Source organism: Ochotona curzoniae, unplaced genomic scaffold (genome assembly GCF_017591425.1).
Source record: "Ochotona curzoniae isolate NIBS_2020 unplaced genomic scaffold, NIBS_Ocur_1.0 patch158, whole genome shotgun sequence".
Lineage (NCBI taxonomy): Eukaryota > Metazoa > Chordata > Mammalia > Lagomorpha > Ochotonidae > Ochotona > Ochotona curzoniae.
This window is the reverse complement of record NW_024466704.1, coordinates 1-19139: the sequence shown is the minus strand read 5'-3', so window position 1 is coordinate 19139 and position 19139 is coordinate 1. Positions and strand designations below refer to the sequence as shown.

Here is a 19139-nt window from a genome sequence, read left to right as displayed (position 1 = left end):
CCCTATTTAGTCCATGTCTTGTCCTAGTGGGAATAGTGGACTTTCCTGACTGGCCTTCACCCATTTCAGTTTTCACGTTGTGTTACAGCCCAGCTAAGTCTGGTCTACATCCAAACACAGCTTACACATGGCTCAGCAGGGGCAAAGACCTCGTCCAGCCCATCCTATACTTACTCTGGTCCTCATGAGCACCAGTTAGTACTAGAGTCTAGCCCAGTCTGGCGCACCACAGACCCAGCTCCACACTTGTCCTGAGGAACATTACAACCATGTCCAGACCAGAGAGCAGCACTCACTCTGGCCTTTGTACTCTCCCATGGGAACCACAACCCAGTCAGTGCATCTCCTTGCTCCCCAACCAGGCCTGTTGCCAGCCATAGATCTTGCATGTGTAGGTGGTTGTTCTGATCCAGTTTGGCATAGCTCCTTACCTATCTGGGGCTTTGCCTTTGGATGTCGCACCCTGGCCTGACCCAGCCTGCCCCCAGTCCTAACTCTCACTGGTGGATGCTGGAACCTGGCTGTGATCAGTTTGCTCCCATCCCTGGCTCATACAAGCCAGCAGGTGTGACAGCCTAGCCCAGCACGTCCTGTGCTTTAGTATGGTTTCTGCACTTGCTGGTAAGCTAAGGTTTGCTTGGTCCTGCCCGGTCTGCCCCCTTCCAAAACCAACCCACACATTTACCAACAGTTGGAACTACTTTGCCCAGCCTACCTGACCCCCAGGCCTGGACCACGTGCTCACCAGTGGGAGCTATGACCCACTAGGGGAGTTTCCCACATTCCCCCACTCAGACCACTCCCAGATCCAGATCTCATGCTTGCCATCAGGTGCCAAGCCCTTGCCCATCAAAGCCTACTTTCTCCATCCTGGCCTTGTATGAACTGATGAATGTTGCAGCCTGGCCCGCCCAACACCCTGTTTTAGGATGTGATGCATATTTGAGTGCTGCAGCCTGGGTATCCCCAGACTATTTTCAGTTCCTGTACCCATGAGTGTGGCAGGTTCCTTGGTCATACCTAGCTCAACCCATTAACAGCCCAACTCTTGAGCTAACCAGCAGGACTCATATTTCCACAGGGTTTGGCCCACATATCCCTCACAGAATCTACCCCTGGACCTGGTTCTCTCACATGCTGGTTAGTGTCATGGCCCTGCCTAATGTGACCCATCCCCTGTTCCAACATTCAGTCAGGTACTAGGATCTAACCCTGCTAGACAGGCTCCCAGCCCTAGCTTTTGCGTGGACTGGCATGTGGTGGTCAGCAATGTTCCATGCTAACAAGCCCTACTCAGGCTTCCCATGTGGGCTGGTATCAGTCCAATGGAAGAGCTTTCTTACTGTCTTGTACTTTCTCTTACCCACTCACTCTCACTTCCAAGTAGATGAAAATAATAATGAGAGTCAGTCATAGTCTCCTATCAAGGAAAAGCCCAGAACTGAATGGTTTTACTGCTAAACTCTACCAAACACTGAAAGAATACTAGTCTTTTTCACTGTCATAAAAAAAAAAAGCAAGAATACTTCAAAACTCATCTTAGAAGAGCAGTATTACCCTGATACCAAAATAAGGACACTACAAACCCATTACATTTAATATATCTGATGAAGACAAATGCAAAAGGGCTCAGCTATTTACTAGCAAATTAATATTTAGCAGTTCATTAAAACAATCATTTTCCACGAACAGGTGAGAATACCAGGAATATCAGAATGACTCAATAAATGCGAATATAATCCTTTCTCTGAACAGAAAAAAAGAACAAAAAAATGCATGAACATCTCAATAGACACAAAGTATTCCACAAAATCCAACATATTTGCATGATTAGAAATTTCTGTACAAAATACATATAATATCCAACAAAATAAAGGCAATATGTAGCAAGCCCACAGCTACCATTTCTCAATGTGAAAAATTGAAGGTTTTTTCCTGTAGGGTGAGAAGACAAAGATGCCCACTTTCACCCTTATACATAAGAAGGTCTGGAGGGATAAGCATTTGGTGCAGGAAATTAAGATGTCAACTGGAAGAACTATATCCCATTTGAAGTTCCTGGGTTTGGGCCCCAGTTATTCTTTTGATCCTACTTCCTAGTAACGCACACGTGGAGGCGGCAAGTTATAGTTCAGGTAGTTGGGGCTCTCGACACCAACATGGGAGACCAGAAATAAATTCCAGGCTTCTGGCTTTTGCCCTGACTTTTGTAGCATATGGGGAGTGAAGAGAATGGAAGATCTCATACTTTCCTTCTCTTTCAAATAAATTAAAAACAAAGGAAAAATGCTCCTTATTATACCCGAAATCTCAGGCAAATTAAATCATCTAAATAAGGAAAGTGAAACTGTCTCCATTTGTTGACATGATTTTATATAGATAAATTTCAGCTAACTTGCCAATTATAAGATCAACATAATTAGCAACATTTCTATGCACTACCCAAAAATCATCTGAAAAAGTAATCAAAGAATGTCATTTCCAAGAGCATTAAAAAAATCCACTTAAGGAGTAAACTTTACCAAGGAGGTGAATGACTAAAAGTTATAAAACATTGATCCAAAAAAAAAAAAAAAAAGAGAGAGAAAGAAGCCAAATATGAAGAACTGTTGCTGTTCCATGGTTAAGCTGCCACTTGGAAATGTCCACATCCCTTATGGATTATCGGCCACAGTGTGCTTCTGATCCACTTCCTGTCAACACACCTGGGAGGGCAGATGACTCAAGTACTTGGGTCTCTACCACATAGGGGAAACGCAGATGGAGTTTCTGGCTGAGGCCTGCCTAAGCCCTGGATGTTTTGGTCACTAATCAGTAAATGAAAAACTATTTTAGTAATGCTGCCTTCAAATAACCTTTTTTAAATTGCTGATCTAAGTGATTGAAGGATATCACATATTTAGTTTATTGATTATTTTTATTGGAAAGTCAGATTTACAGAGAAGGAGAAACACTTGGTTCACAATCCAAGTGGTCGCAACAGTCAGGGCTGAGACAATCCAAAGCCAGGAGCTTCCTCCGGGTCTCCTTGCAGGTGAAGTTTCCAAGGTTTGAGGCCATCTTCTACTGCCTCCCCAGGCCACAAGGAGGGGCCTGGATGGGAAGTGGAGCAGCCAGGACATGAACTGCCCATATGGGATCCAGGTGGATGCAAGGAGAGGATTTAGCCGTTAGGCTATCGTGCTGGGCCCAAGATATCCCACATTTATGGACTAGAGAAACTAACATTGTTAAGATGTCCAGGCTTTGCAAAATGATCTACAGTGTTGGTGCATTCCCTCAAATTCCTGTCATTCTTCATAAACAATCCTAACATTTGTATAGAATCATCAGAAACCCCAAATTCCTCCTCCCCCAAAAAGACAGAGCCTGTCAGATTCTAAATATTCACAAAATAGTAATCAAAACAGCATAATAATCACAAATTTAGTTTACTGGATTTAGGCACACTGAATGCCTAGAAATGAACCATACATCTGTAGTCAATTCAACAAAGATGCCAAGAGCAAACATACATGAGCAAAAGCTAGTACCTTCAATTAGTGGTGTTGGTAAAATTAGCTAGTAATATGCAAAAAAATGAAACAGCCATTGCTTCAGCCTTTATGTCACAATCAACTAAAAGTGGATTAGAGATTTCCATGTGAGACCTGAAACTATAAAACTATTAGAATGTAAGGAGAAAACCACATAACCTTACTTGGTAGATAATTTCTTGAAGATGACATCAAAAGTGTAAGTAACAAAGAGACCTCATCAATTAAAAAACGCTTCTGCACAGAAGAAACAACATAATGAAGAGACAGCTTAGATTAGGAGAAACTATTAACAAATCATTCATCAGATAAGGGAGTTATATGAAAATGGGCAAGGAAACTAGACACTTTACGAAAGATGACATACAACTGACCAACAGGTATATGAAAAAACTGCAGTGTCACTTCTCAGAAAATGCAACTAGAACCACATGAGGTATTTCTTCACAATTGTGAGAATGGCTACTATCAAAAGACTACAAAAGAATATGGAAAAGGAGTCTTGCACACTTACTGCTATTATAAATCAGTACAGCCTTTTGGAAAACAATATAGATGCTTCTCAAAAAACCTGAAAATGGAACTACCATACACTCCAGCAATCCTGTTAAGGAGTGCATAGCAAAAGGACTCTTCATCTGTAGGTTTGAGATATCAAAGATCTTAGAACATGGTACTTGTATTTTTCAGCCTTTAGAAAGTTTCGCACAAGTCAGTGTCACAGTGTAACTGGTTAAGCCACAGCTTGCATTGTCAGCGTCCTGTATGAGTACTGGCTCAAGTCCTGCAGCTCCACTTCTCATCAGGCTTAATGCTTCTGTGCCCGGGAAAGCAGCAGATGGCTTAAGCTCTTGGAATGTCAACACCCGCTTAGGAGACTCAGAGAAGTTCCTGGTTCCTGGTTGGGCCAGTCCTGGCTGTTGCGACCATTTGGGGCAATGAACCAGCAGATAGATCTCTTTCTCCCTATTTTCCTATTCTTCATATATAACAAATCAGAAATAACAGGCTAGTTCTGTGAATCATTCTAGCAAAGTAGCGAAGCTGAGCTTAAAGGAGGTTAGATACACAAGAGGCTGACTTGGGCTTGGCATCTTAATATGATCCAATTCTGAATCTTTGGGGTTTTAAGCTACCTTTGGGTAGTGTCAGATTTGAATTTAAACAATTAAATTGAATTGGCTCATTGGACACCAAGTTTATGCTCACAGAGAACCGTTGGTCAAGCACAGAGAAGTACATTCAATCAACTGAGTTGGACAGCTCTTTTAGGCTAATCCATTTTTTGTAGTACTCAATTCTACTACCTCATGCCCATCCTTAACATTCTTATGATCTTCCAAATAGCCACTTTGAACTTCTATTACTCCACATATTGCATGTACAGTCCTGGCCTTCTGATTGTTTTGGTATCCTGGTTAGAAGACACCTTCTCAAAACTTGAAAAACTCAATTATTGCAGTGGCCTTTTCTTTTCACAGGTAACCAGCAATTTGAATTCTCATTGACTAATAGTCTTTTTTCACTCATTGGGTGGATTTTTTTCCCTAGAAATCCTACTTATAATTTCTTGAAACCCAAATTTTTCCTTTTTAAAAAAATATTTTAAATTTTTTATTGGAAAGTCAGATATATATACAGAGGGGAAGAGACAGAGAGGAAGATCTTGCAACAGTTGATTCACTCCCCAAGAACCTGCTTCAGCCAGAGCTGTGCCAGTCTGAAGCCAGGAGCTATTCACTCCCCAAGTGACTGCAACGCTTGGAGCTGAGCCGATCCAAAGCCAGGAGCTAGGAGCTTCTTTCAGGTCTGCCATGCAGATGCAGGGTCCCAAGGCTTTGGGCTGTCCTCGACTACTTTCCCTGGACACAAGCAGGAAGCTGCATGGGAAGTGGAGCTGCCGGAATTAGAACCAGCACCCATATGGGATCCCGGCACATGCAAGGCGAGAACTTTAGCCAACAGGCTATGGGTTCTGGGACCCAAAACTATTTTCCATACAGTTACCATCATCAGTTTCCAACAGGAAAAGTTATTCTCAGCATTTGACATAAGTCAGAAATAAAGCCTTAAGATGATGAGTCATAATTGCTTCTCGGCCTTTTGACTAAGATCAAGAGTGATAACTGGTCTGTAAGGTCTCCATCAGAACTCAGTTATTTATAATAAACTTGATACTGTATCAAGATTCAGGGAGATTAATTAAAGCTTCTGAGTCTCAATTTTTTAACTGCTTTATTTACAAAAATTAACATTTTGTGATTTTTACTATTTCAATTAATTCATTGAAATACCAGAAAGATTGTATTTGTTTACTCCCAAAATGCATGTAACCCCAGGGCAGGGCATATGGAATCCAATGGCCTGAAATTCAATGTGGGTCTCCCACACTGGGGGCAGAAATTCAAGCATTTGAATCACTACTGCCGCCTCCCAGAATGCACATTAGCAACAAGCTTAAATTGGAAGCAGATCCAAGCCTCAAACTAAGGGACACTGGGATGTGGTGTCCTAAGCAACAACTGAACTGCTGTGCCAAATGTTTTAGCTGTACTTCCTGGCTTCTGGGTTCATCCTGACCTTTCCAGACTTGGCTGCTGAGGTCACTTGGAAAGTGAACACTTTGACTGAATTTCTATTTCTCCCTTTGTCTCTGTCATTCTACTTCTCAAATAAACAAATCTTTGAAAAAGAATAAAATTCATTCTATTTTGCAACACACATGCCTTTTAAAATGGGTCCTTTGAGCTCTTCCAAATCCATATTCGTTATTTTCTTCATTCTTTGGCCCACTACATTTAAGCCATGTCCTCACCTCAGGCTAGTTCTGAGGCTTACAGTAAATCTGCTTTCTATGGCTTTCTCCAGTTAAATAAACTACAAAAGATGATCACTGCAAAAAGATAAGGCCTAATTTGTGTACCACTTTCTTTTCATCACAATGGAAATAACTAAAATAACACACAGCTTTACAAAAATAAATTTTTTATTAAAAGCAGTAGAGTCTGAGCAGGAAGACAGTACAAAGAATGTAAACAATGTAAACATCACTACATTCAGCTCAGCCTGATTGAATGCTGAAATACAACTCTAAATGCTCTATGTGCCCTTACTAGCAAGATACATTAATTCTAGTTTACAAAGGCAAACACAATCTAATTTTGATTAGGAAAGAATTTCATCGAAGTCGATCCCAGCGCCAAATACTGGCATCATCACAAACAGCTATAAGAATACTGCTATCCCTGCTAAAACTGGTTTGTCGAATAGCAGCACCACATTTATGATGAGTCAGTGTTGTACATCTAGGGGAAAAAAAAGTATAACAAGTTAAATTCATATATAATGTTGTTAATATCCACCCTAAGCCAGTGAATGAGAAAATATGCAGATGTCCAAAGCCATATAAAAAGTGCATGAGGAGGCCACCCTTCTGTAAAATGGATTAAGCTGCAGCCTGTGGCACTGACATCCCATATGGACTCTGGTTTAAGTCCCAGTTACTCCATTTCTAATCCAGATCCTTATTAACATGCCTGGGAAAGCAGAAAACTATGGCCCAAGTGCTTGGGCTCCTGGACCCATGTGAGAGACCCGGGCTTTGGCCTGGCTCAGCCCTACTCATTGTGGCTGCTTGGGGAATGAAACAGCAAATGAAGACCTCCTCTGGCTCTTCCCCTCCATCTTTATTCTGCCCTTCAAATAAATAAAAATAAATCATAAATCAGAAGGAAGTCAACCTAAAATTTAATAAAAGCTTAGTAATATTTGAAATTATATCAGGCATATTGGAAATATACATAATTCTTAAACAGAAAGAAATAACTAATTGCCAAAGTATCCAAGGAAAAGTATTGGAGTGAAAAATAAGTAATCTTGAGACTGGTGAATCTTAACAATTATCTAAAGATGGAATTACAAGTATCATTTATTCACCCTGTATAAGAGCATTAAACTTGGGGTAAGGACAGAATTTCTGTACAGAAATTTCCAAATACTTACTTGGCTTTATGAGGATCTTCTACTTCTAAGTCCCAAACATAAAGTTTGCCAACCTGATTGCCCAATGCAAGCATCTGTATAAACATATTTTAAAAACAAAAATTAATATAATCTCAATGCTCTAAAGCACTAATCAATCTTAAGCCATCTTTCTTATTTCAGAAAAACCTCAGTTCCAGCTTGACTGTGCCCTTCCCTTGATCTGCTATTCCTAAATTGTAAATATGGGTAAGAGCAGTTGACAGACATCAGTGTCTTCAGAAATCAGAAGGCACTTCGCAAATTTGTGAAGGACTTTTAAATTTACACTGTTAATCATTTCACTCTTTTGCCTTAGAGAACTGCAACAATCACCATGGAAAGCTTTCCCAAAGCTTTTATAGAGAAAATAAACATCCAGCTAATGTTATCATGAAGCTTTGACTCATTTCTTTAAAATTTTAGGTCACTGATATTTTACTTCTGTCTTTGATGCTCATCTTTCTCTAGAGTTTTTACAGAGAAAAGCTACTTGAGAAGATTATTAATACTCTCAATACTAAATATTAAAATCTTATGAGCAGGTGTTATCCAATTTCCCCCACTGGTTTTTCACTGCCAATTTCATTTATGTATGTACTTGAGGATGTGCAAAGCCACAAAGATAAAATGACACAGGGCAAAATAACCAATACAAAAAAACAATCAATCTATACTGTTAGAAGAACATGAAAATAACAGAACAGAAACAACAGAAAATAATTTCAAAATGTAATAATGTTGCTACCTTTTGCCAGAAATCCATAGAAAACCTCATGTACCAAATGTCACACTGGCTGTAATCAAATCGCCCAAGAATAGTCACATTAGACTCACTAGGTTTAATTTTATCTATATCATCTTCCATTTTGCCAGGTTTCCAGCATACAATGGCATTTTCACAAGACTAAAACAGAAATGAGAAAAGAACATATTGATTATAGAACTGAAATATAAAAACTTAAAAGCAAAGATTTTTTTCTCTATTAACATTTCAGAATTGACAGATCTTTAGAACATTTATTATATTTACAATCTAAGTCCATACATGAGGACAAGAAATTTATCAGCAAAGAACATAAAAGAATTAAATTTTCTGAAACATTCATTCTGAAAGTTACAACTTTCTTCCAAATCATCCAACTTTCAATCTTTGGATATGGAACCCATGAATGTAAAGAGCCAACTGCACAAATCTATCTTCATAAACAGTCCACAGCAGGGCCTGGCCAATGACTGCCAGACTCTCTCTTTTTTTTTTTTAAATAAAATTTTGCTGTGATGAATGAAAACATAAAAATAAAATACCTGTTTTACTATTTAGCAATAATACTGAAAATCAGAGAACAGCTTACTAGAAACAGACTTTTTAACTCACTGGGATAGTTTATATCTAAAACAAATTCCCAAGTCTGTGAAAATGAGGCTTAAAAAAGGATAATTTCCTACCTACCATTCATTTTAACAACTATGTAGGAAACTATATTTCTTGCAAAGTTTGAATATGTACAAGAAATGGAAGTGCAACTTAACCAAAGTTACCATACCTTGGAAAGTATCAAATCACCCAACCATCTCACGCAGTCAACGTAATTCCTATGTATGTCTCTGGTAGAAAAGTCAGGAAAGTGGATTTTCTGTGAAATAAAAGGCCTAAAGAAAGGATGAAAATGTAAAGAGTTAAAAGAAAAAATATACACTAGAGTCATACTATCCTTCATGCTTGGATTAATAAAACTTTGAAAAACAAATGATCACTGTTAATTCCTCTGGCCCCAGATAACTGAGTAACTTATATGTTACCACAGTCTTTCTTTTCTGTGTTTCCTTCCATTATCGGCTTTCAATATTATTTGATGTCCTATGATCCAGAAAACATGCACCTTCCTGTCTGTTAGTATTCATAACAACCAATTAATTACTCATTTAATTCTTGCTGTCCTAGCCAACAAGAGACTTAACAGCAGAAAATAAAGTTTCTCATAGAAAACATGCTGAACTACCTACTTAACCATTTAAAATTAAGAAATAATGATTCGTTAAGTCAGTATACCTAGGGTATTTTGAAACAATCAATTCTCTAGGAACAAAAAACGTTCAATATTGCTAAAGACCTCTCCATTTATTTTTATATTAAGAAAGTGAGGATATGGAGAGCCATTTTTTTTAATTGTAGTGTAATTATGTGTGTGCATCTGTGTGTGTCAGGGGTAGGAGGAGTATCTGGCACAATAATTAACATGCCCTTTGGGAAGCACACATTCTTTACTGATGTGCCTGGCTTTGAATTCTGGTTCTAAGTCCAATTTCAGCTTCTTGCCAGCGTGTACCCATGGAGGCAGCAGGCGACAGCCCACATACTTAGGTCGCTGTTAACTACATGAGTTACACACTGCTGGTTTCAGCCAAGCCCAGCCCTTGCTGTTACAGGCATTTTGGGAATGAACAAGCAGATAAAAGAGCTTCCTGTCTGTCTTGTCTCTCAAGTAACTATAAGTAAGTAATCTGAGAAGTATTAGTATGAAGACAATAAACAAGACAAGCCGCTACCAACTATTTAGTTATCAGCACACCTAACGTTCCTAATGTAGTGAGTGATTCAGTTTTTACAGTGTACTAACTGTACAACAGGGTGTACCACGAATTAGCTATTGTAGGCAATTCACATGTCCTTTCTCTTTACCTTTTCCTTCATATGTATCATCAGAAATAATTCTTCCATTTCCAATTTAGGAATCTTTTATTTAGTAAAATATTAAAATTTTATTAATGTTCTAAGCTATTAACTGTGCTCTAATTATGTTAATCATATTTTGGCCAAGTACATAATACAGTCTTATAGCTAAAATCTCAAAAAGAAGAGTCCATTATTTTCTGGAAGCCATTCATTTGTATTTATTCCTAGACAAAAAGACTTAAAAATATCAATTTATTTTTCACTAGTCCCTAGCATTTTAAACTAGAAATCTGAAAGCTGTACTAATTCTTAAGATACCACTGAGCTCTGATGAATGTTAGTGAATTGAAGTATTGCCGATACTTACACGTCTAACAATTAGTAATCTGGCATGATAGCCAGAAAATAAATTAATCATAACATATGTACGTAAGTGATTTTCATAGTCCGAGTTAATGGCAGCCTGGTACAATTCTGAAGACATTTAGTGTATTAAGAACTGAAGCATTTCAAAAAAATCTTTAAAAAGCTGAAAAATTTCATCTCATAGTACCATACAGAAATGATCCTGTATTTGAATTTTCTACACCAAATTAATCTCATTTAAAGGAAAGTATATTATAATGAAGCTAAGAATCCCATTGAAAAAAATTAGTTTACTACTTTGAACTAGACTTTCCTAACATATTCCTTATTTTCTGTATTCTATAGTAAATTGCTTTAATTGTCTACATGTATAACTTAAAAGGCTAAATACACACATACTTTAATAAAGTAAAATGTGCTAATTAAGATAAAAACAAACTTTAAAGGGGACTCAGCTCCCATTTAGAACAGGCAAATTTTATGGCATGTAAATTATACCTTAAATTTACTAGGGGACCAGCGTTTAGCCTAGCAGTTAAGATGTCCGCCACATGCAGCAATTGCCTGCGTTTAACACCTGACTGACACTGACTCTGACCTCCTAACAGTGCAGCTCTCAGGCAGTGCTGACGGCTGAAGTAACTGAGTTCCTGCCACTCAGGTGGGAGATGTGGATTGCACTGTTGGCTCCTGGCTCTGACCCCAATCCAGCCTTGCCTGTGGCCACTGGAGGTTGACCCAAAAGACGAAGGCTATCTGTTACACTCTTTCTGCCTCTCAAATAAACTAAAAAAACAATCATTTAAAAGAAAAAAAAATTAAGTTACTAAAAAGGAGATATCTAAATTCAATACTGGAACTTATATAACTGAGCTTTAGAAAGTTACTGGAAAAATTCATCTTAATTTTTTTGTTTTCCCACAAGTTTTTCTAACAATTTTGGGAAAAAAATGAATCACATCTATGAACAGTACCACACGGCAAATTGTTTTAAATATCACAACTGTTACCTGTTAGTTTTATTTGGATTATAATCATAAGATTCTTTAATTGCATTCATCATTCTCTTTGAATTGATCCTCCAAAGTTTAAGAGAGTGATCCATACCACAGGACATTATTTTTTCACCCAAAAGATCATAATCCTATATGTAAAACAGAAAAAGTTTAAGTATATAAATGATAGTCCCAAATTATGTATAGCCAATTTTCACCTGTTATCTAGTGAAAATTGTACTTCAAATCACAATATTAACAATATTTTGGGCTTCATCCATGTAGGCCATAAATCAGAGTTGGGGTGGACATTTGGCCTAGCGTTAACATGCCACTCGGGATGCTCATATCCCCCAGATGCCTGGGTTGTCTCAGCTCTGCTCTTGAGGCCCTATTCAATGTCACCCAGGGAGGCAGCAGGTGGCAAATGGCTCAAGCACTTGGGAAGCTACCGCCCACAAGGGAGGTCTGCCCTGAGCTTTGTCCCTAGCTTCAGCCTGGCCCAGTTTTGGCTACTGTAAACATGTTGGGGGCAAACTCTTTGCTCCTCAAAGTAGAAAATAAAAGCAACCGAAGAGTTTACTACTGAACAGATTTCACGTTTTAACTGGTTTGTCACCATCTAAGTTTGAGGTTTTTTTTTTTTTTAATATGGATGGCAAGAAAGTAAAATTCTTTGACTTATTCAGTTACATTCACATACTTCTGATTGATCTTAAAGTACATAGTGAACACTTTGGTAAAACAATTATTCTAGGACACAAAGAGACAAACTGTAATATTACTTTTCTAATAATCCTAATCAAGCAATGAAACTAATATCTGTGTACTTTTATGTATCTGGTACCTCTAGGTAAAAACATTTCAACGTTAATACTGGTTCTACAGCTCATTTTTAAAATGAAAAACAAACCTAAAAAGCAAACATATTTTAACTTTTTCATTTGCCTTGTACTAATTGTTAATAGGTATCTCATAGGTTGTCTATTTTAACAATCTTATTACAGAGAAGAGATACTATTTCCTGTTCTTATTTCAATTTATCTTGCACTACTCCAACATTGAAAGTAATCATATGCATTTTTGTTTCACAGGAGCCTAAGAGATAATATGCAAACTCCACTCAGAGGAATATTCTAGTACCTCTGATTTAAGGGCCTGCATGAAGCTAAGCCGGTGAAACTTCAACCTGCAATGCTGGCTGTTCCGCTCTGGATTCAGCTCTCTGCTAACAGTCTGGAGAAGCAGCAGAGGAGGGGTGCTATACGCACATGGAGTCCCAGATGGAACACCTAGCCCTTGGCTTCAGCCTGGCCAAGCCATCTGGGGAATGAACCAGCAGGATGAAGCTATTTCTCTTTCTCTAATTCTGCCTTTTAAACAAATAAGTAAAATTTAAAAAAAAAAAAAAGAAATCAAATGAGCTAAAACAAGTCAAGTCAAAATATCAAAGTCTGGAATGCAACTAAAAACATTTGTATCGTATTAGTGTCTTTAATCAACTGCCAGTCTTGTGTAATACTAGGCCATGTAAACAGAAGAGGTGAAAACAGGATGAGCACAATAAACAAAAGCAAAATCAAGCCTTTATCTGTTTTACTCCTTCACCTGTAAAACTAAAATCCTGTATATAAAATGTCAGTAAAATGTCTGTCTGGCAGTCCCTGTGAAAGAAATACACTTCTCTGTAAGAAAAGACTTCCACAGTGATTATTCACAGCTCTGTATAAGTCTGAACTTCATTTCCATGAGCCTTAACTTACAGCACTTAGAACTTCATCTCTGTGCCCTTCTACGCCTCCAAATATTGCGACAAGAGTGTCCGTTTGGATATTCCATAATCGTAAAGCATGATCTACGATAAAAGTACCAAAATATTAGGATGAAATTCTATCACAAATTATTGTGAACTTTCAATATGTCCTCAAAGTAGTAAAAATCGGAAATTAAAAGTTTTATATGGAGCTTGTGTTGTGGTGTAACAGGAAAAGCTGTCACTTGCAATCCTGGTTTTATATATGGGCCCTATTTGCATCTCAGCTGCTCTACTTCTGATCCAGCACATGGGAAAGTTATAGAGGATGGCCAATGTACCTGGGAAAGCAGCTGCAGATGACCAAAGTCCTTGAGCCCCTGTCCCCACATGGAAGACCTGCAAGAAGCTCCTAGCTTGTGGTTTCAGTCTGGCCCAGGCATGGCTGTTGAGCCATCTGAGAGGTGAGCCAGTAAATGGAAGACTACTCTCTTTTTCTTTAATTACACCTTAAAAAATTTTTAGGGCCCGGCACAGTATCCTAGTGGCTAAAGTCACTGCCTTGTATACACTGGGATCTCATAAGGACACTGGTTCTAATCCCGGGAGCTCTGCTTCCCATCCAGCTCCCTGATTGTGGTCTGGGAAAGCAGTTGAGGACAGCCCAAAGCCTTGGGACCCTGTACCCACATGGAAGACCCAGAAGAGTGCCTGGCTCCTGATCAGTTCAGCTCAAGCCACTGTGGCCGCTTTGGGAGTGAATTAACGGATGAAGTTCTTCTTCTCTGTATGTCTGACTTTCCAATAAAAACAAAATAAACCTTTAAAAAAAAATCTTAAAAAGAGAATAATTTTCCGTAAAATGTATTTAAGAAAAACGTCTGTATAGAAAGGACTAGGAATGGATTTCATATAAAATGTGTTAAAATTCTTACAAGAAATGTAGCATTAATATTTATGTAGTCTTAAATAGTTTAAATCAATCACCTCAAGTAATTTTCCTTAAACAATATCTAAAATTGCTGCAGATAAGCTTCTGAGATGAAAAATAAATACCTATGGATTTGACAAATAATTTTCTATTTTGCTATTCCCTAAGATACTGCCCTTTACTTTCACCACACTCACATTTACACAGAGAAGGGGATCAAACAGATTCATAAGATTTCTACAGTAAACTACAGCATGATTTAAAGCTACATAGATTCTTCTACTAAACATTAGTAAACACCCATAAACAAAAGAAATGTTACACTGAGTGATATTTGATTTTTAAGACTGTAACTGTGTCCAAACTGTATGTAGTATTAACATTCCATAACATCCACAAGAATGTGTGTACATATATATATTTAAAATATATTCTAAACAGAAGAAATGAACATTGCCATACAAAGATTCCTTGATCTCAATGTGTACAAATTTTTGTGAAGACATGTTTTCATTTCTCTATGAGATCAGAGATACATTCCTAGGACTGAGAACTCTATGTATAATATTTTCAGGGATTCTAAGAATTTTTCCAAGTTAGTTATATTTTACATTTCCACTAGCAAGGTTTGTAGGTATTCTGATATCAACATTCCAATCAATATTTATTTGTTTATTTATTTTGTTGGAAAGGCAGATACACACAGAAGAGATATAGAAAGATCATCCTTCTGCTGGATCACTCCCTAAGTGGTTGCAATGGTCACCGATGAGCTGATCTGAAGCCAGGAGCCAGGAGCCAGGAGCCAGGAGCCAGGAGCCTCTTTCAGGTCTTCCACACAGGTGCAGGGTCCCAAGGATTTGAACTATCCTCAACTGCTTTCCAAGGCCACAAGCAGGGAGCTCAATGGGAAATAGAACAGCCGGAAAATGAACTGACACCCGTATGGGATCCAGTGGACGCAAGATGAGGTTTTAGCCACTAGGCTATTGTGCTGGGCCCCAACATTTCTTACTGTTTCATATTTTTATAACAATCTTAAGTAGACGTGAAGGATCTCACTACAGTTTTTTTAAAGATTTATTTTTTTTATTGGAAAGGCGGATATACAGAGAGGAGAGACAGAGAGAAGATCTTCCGTCCAATGATTCACTCCCCAAGTGAGCGCAATGGCTGATGCTGTGCCGATCTGAAGCCAGGAGCCTCTTCCGGGTCTCCCACACGGGTGCAGGTTCCCAAAACTTTGGGCCGTCCTCGACTGTTTTCCTGGGCCACAGGCAGAGAGCTGGATGGAAAGCGGGGCTGCCAGGATTAGAACCAGTGCCCATATGGGATCCCGGGTGTTCAAGGTGAGGACCTTATCCACTGCGCCACCGCGCCGGGCCCCTCACTACAGTTTTGATTACATTTTTCTAAGGACTAATGATGAACATTTGTATATGTTCACTGAAGGACTATTAAGAATTTCTGAGTATTTTTAGTTGTATTGTTTTTCAAAGTTCCCTAATTACAGAAATGACATATTTTTCCAGGATATTATCCTCTTCCTTTCTTGACGCTATCATTTGAACAGCACAATTGCTTTCATTCTGAAGTTGTTTGATTTAAAAAATGCTTTTACATGTAGAAGACCCCAAGGCTAAAGGCTGTGTTAGTGAGGCCAATTTTGTGGCACAGTGAATTAAGCTACCACTTATCTCATGTTGGACTGATGGCTTGAAACCTAGCGCTCCATTTCTGATCCAGCTTCCTGGTAATGCACCTGGAAGGCATCACATGGTGTCTAAGGACTTGGGCCTCAGCCATCCACACGGCAGACCAGGATGGAGTTCCTGTTTCCTGATATTGGAACCAGGCTGTTGTGACCATCGAGGGAGTAAACCAGCAAACAGAAGATTCCTGTCTCTCCTCATTCATTCATTCAATTGAATGTATTCATTCAACTGAATACATACATATACAAATAAATACATAATCTTAAACAACAACAAAATACCTGTGTCAAGTGAGGCATTATGGCCTATAGTGTGAGAATGTCTAAGCAAAAGTATTGATATTAAGCATTATTTATTACTAGAATAAGTAACGAGCACTTTCTAGAGGTGGTGATTTCAAAATTTAAGTTTTGGCAGTTACAGAAAAATAACATTCTAACATTTTCATGAGCTGTGATATAAAGATGTACTTTTAATTTTACTAGATTGCAGAATGCATTATGGCATGGCAAGCCCAAGAAAAGGATAAACTTGACTAGACTTTAGTAGAAATGTAAGTAGAAAAAGAGACTCAAGAATTGAATATAAAAATAAGCACCTAACTCATTTCGGAGAATTAAGAAATAATAAAGACATGTCTAAGGCAGAGTAAGTTCACAATGCCAATAGGCATAAAGAATAATGCAGTACTTCATGGACACATGAATGGAGAATGATGGTAACTAGTAATATAATTTGCGTAACGAAGTCTTTAAAACTTCAAAATGTAATTCATTTGGCAATAGGCCATTTAAAACCAATGAAACAATATAATCACTCAATTGAAAGTAAAGTTCTAGAACTGTCACAATACAATATGGTAAATAAAGATGGGTAATCCTCAGTACCAGTTATTTTAACATCTGGTAAACCTAAATGTATTTCATGGTTCTTGTCCTCAATTCTTGATTTAGAAGTACATGAGAATTTGCTACTAAAATTTATTATAAAAAAATTCAAAATTTTTTCCTGTTTAAACAATTTGGTGTTTTTATTCCTTAACATACATACATACACACACACACACACATATATACATACACACATATATATACAGATCCCCAAACAAAGAGAGCTAAAGAAGCATTTGCTGCACTTACCTTTACTTACTGATAAGAGAAGATTTGGATCTCTTGGATGGAATTTCAGCTCATTTATAGCATTTCCATGGCCAACATAATGCTATAATAAATTTAAAACATTTCAAATTTCACACCTCAAAATTGATAAATTGTTTCATTGATCACAAAAGAATGAAGTAAGTACTTGTTTTGCTCAAAGTAAGGGTTCTCAGTCTTTGCTGCAGGTTAAAATCACCCATCAAAGCTGAAGGGAAAGGAGGTCCCTCAAGGCATGCCTATAAATATTCTGACCGGATCAAGTAACAGGAGGGCAGTGTGGGTGGTGATGAAAAGATCCTCACGTGATTGAATATGTCCCCAATATTAAAAAATACATGAGTAAAGTGAGTTTTTAAAACCTGGTTCACAGATCAGCTTCCTAGGGTTCACCTTTCAGTTCACTGCTAGGTGCTTGCTCCTCCATGCCCCATTTTGAATGTCTGGGAAAATGGACTCTCCGCCACTGTTCACTTAGAGCCTCTCATAGCAAGGAAGACCAGAATAGGGAAATGATTTCAAAAGGAAACATTACAAATATTAACATTGCCCTATTCATTACTCAAATGACAAAAGTCTCAAAAAGATTTTTAAAAATTTAACAAGCAAAAAAGAAGTCAGAAATTTTACCATCGCTGATTTCATTAATCTGAAATACAATGACATGTTTTCATGATATGTCTTCAAAAGAAGCAGAAAACCCACCTTTATACACTGCATTGTTATAGGATTAATTATTCTGATTATGCCTCTAGATCCAGCAACAGCCAGCAAAGGATGACTTGTATTACTATCATAGGTCCACGCACATGTATAAAAGTTTTCATCGGCCTAAGAAACATCACAGTTAAGAAATATAACTTCTTTAAAAAACAAAACAAAACAAAACACATGGTAGCAATCACAGCACATGGAAATGTTTGAAGATCTGTTACAGTTTTTTTCACAGAAAAGCTCTCATTGATCTTTAAATTTACTAAATTGTGATTACAGGCCTAAAATCAACACTCAAAGATGAAACAAAATCACAGTCCCTCCACTTCACTGTATTAGTGGTTTCAAAACTCTATCACTACATTGCCCCAAACAATATGGAAACAATGGGCATTTTAGCAATATTTTATTTATGATACTTAACAATACTTTTATTATAAAATTAAAATATATACCACAGTATTGTATAATATTTTTACTCTGCTGTGTGCTGTCTATGCTTTTCTAAATTAAAAAAAAAAAAAAGGTAACAGGTCAGAAGAAGCTAAATGCTTCTGCTTTTCTTAGGCCCTCAGTTTATCAAATGGATCTGAAAGAACTGTCCCATCACCTAGCTTTAATACTCTACCCCTGTAGCCTTTTTTTACAGTTTTCATTTTAAGAACCCTTGTCTTGTCTTAGTTTCTAACCAGAACATTTATTTCTCATCTCTCCTCTAGACTTGGAATGACTGCCAGCAATAGCTTCCTGTCAACCCAAGCTCATCATTACAATTACAATGAAATGGTAATGTTTCAGCCCAAATAAAAACCACAAGTTTTAGCTAGTCACTAAAACATTTTCTGTTCTTGGATGTCCAATGTTCCTATCTGTAGCTGTCTGAATTTAACCCTCTCAGTTATCCTACAACGAATTTTGACGATCAAGAAAACTAGATACCAGAATTATTCTGATGATGGTAACAGAGAAAAGTCTAACATTCATCAAGTTAAGAAAGGATATAATTTAGGTTAGGTTAAATTAATTTTGAAAAGTTTTGATGTATTTATTGAAAATATGTCTCTGGCAAAAACACTAACATTCCAGGAAAGGATACATCAGCATCCACATAAGATTGCAACAACCGGATTTCTCCTTGTGAGTGACATTCATACAAGGTAACCTAATGAAAACACAGATATAGTCAATTGCATCTTAAGTAGAGAGACAGCTTGCTTAGTTTATACACATACTTTAGTTTTATCTTAAACACAGCAAAGAAACTAGTTCTTTAAA

General features: G+C 37.7%; 1 protein-coding gene and 1 pseudogene across 1 annotated transcript; one reads left to right on the top strand and one right to left on the bottom strand.

Moving 5' to 3' along the window:
• The first annotated feature begins 5623 nt into the window (after positions 1-5623).
• LOC121166516 lies at positions 5624-5793 on the top strand (annotated as a pseudogene).
• A 711-nt stretch (positions 5794-6504) lies between these two features.
• LOC121166515 (polycomb protein EED-like) lies at positions 6505-19026 on the bottom strand (the record flags this gene model as incomplete). The annotated part of the gene is made up of 9 exons (XM_040995677.1): positions 6505-6841; positions 7539-7612; positions 8305-8463; positions 9104-9209; positions 11610-11743; positions 13358-13449; positions 17133-17214; positions 17856-17981; positions 18961-19026. Coding segments are annotated over 9 exons (966 nt in total), but the record flags the coding sequence as incomplete, so codon positions are not given.
• Positions 19027-19139: the final 113 nt, after the last annotated feature.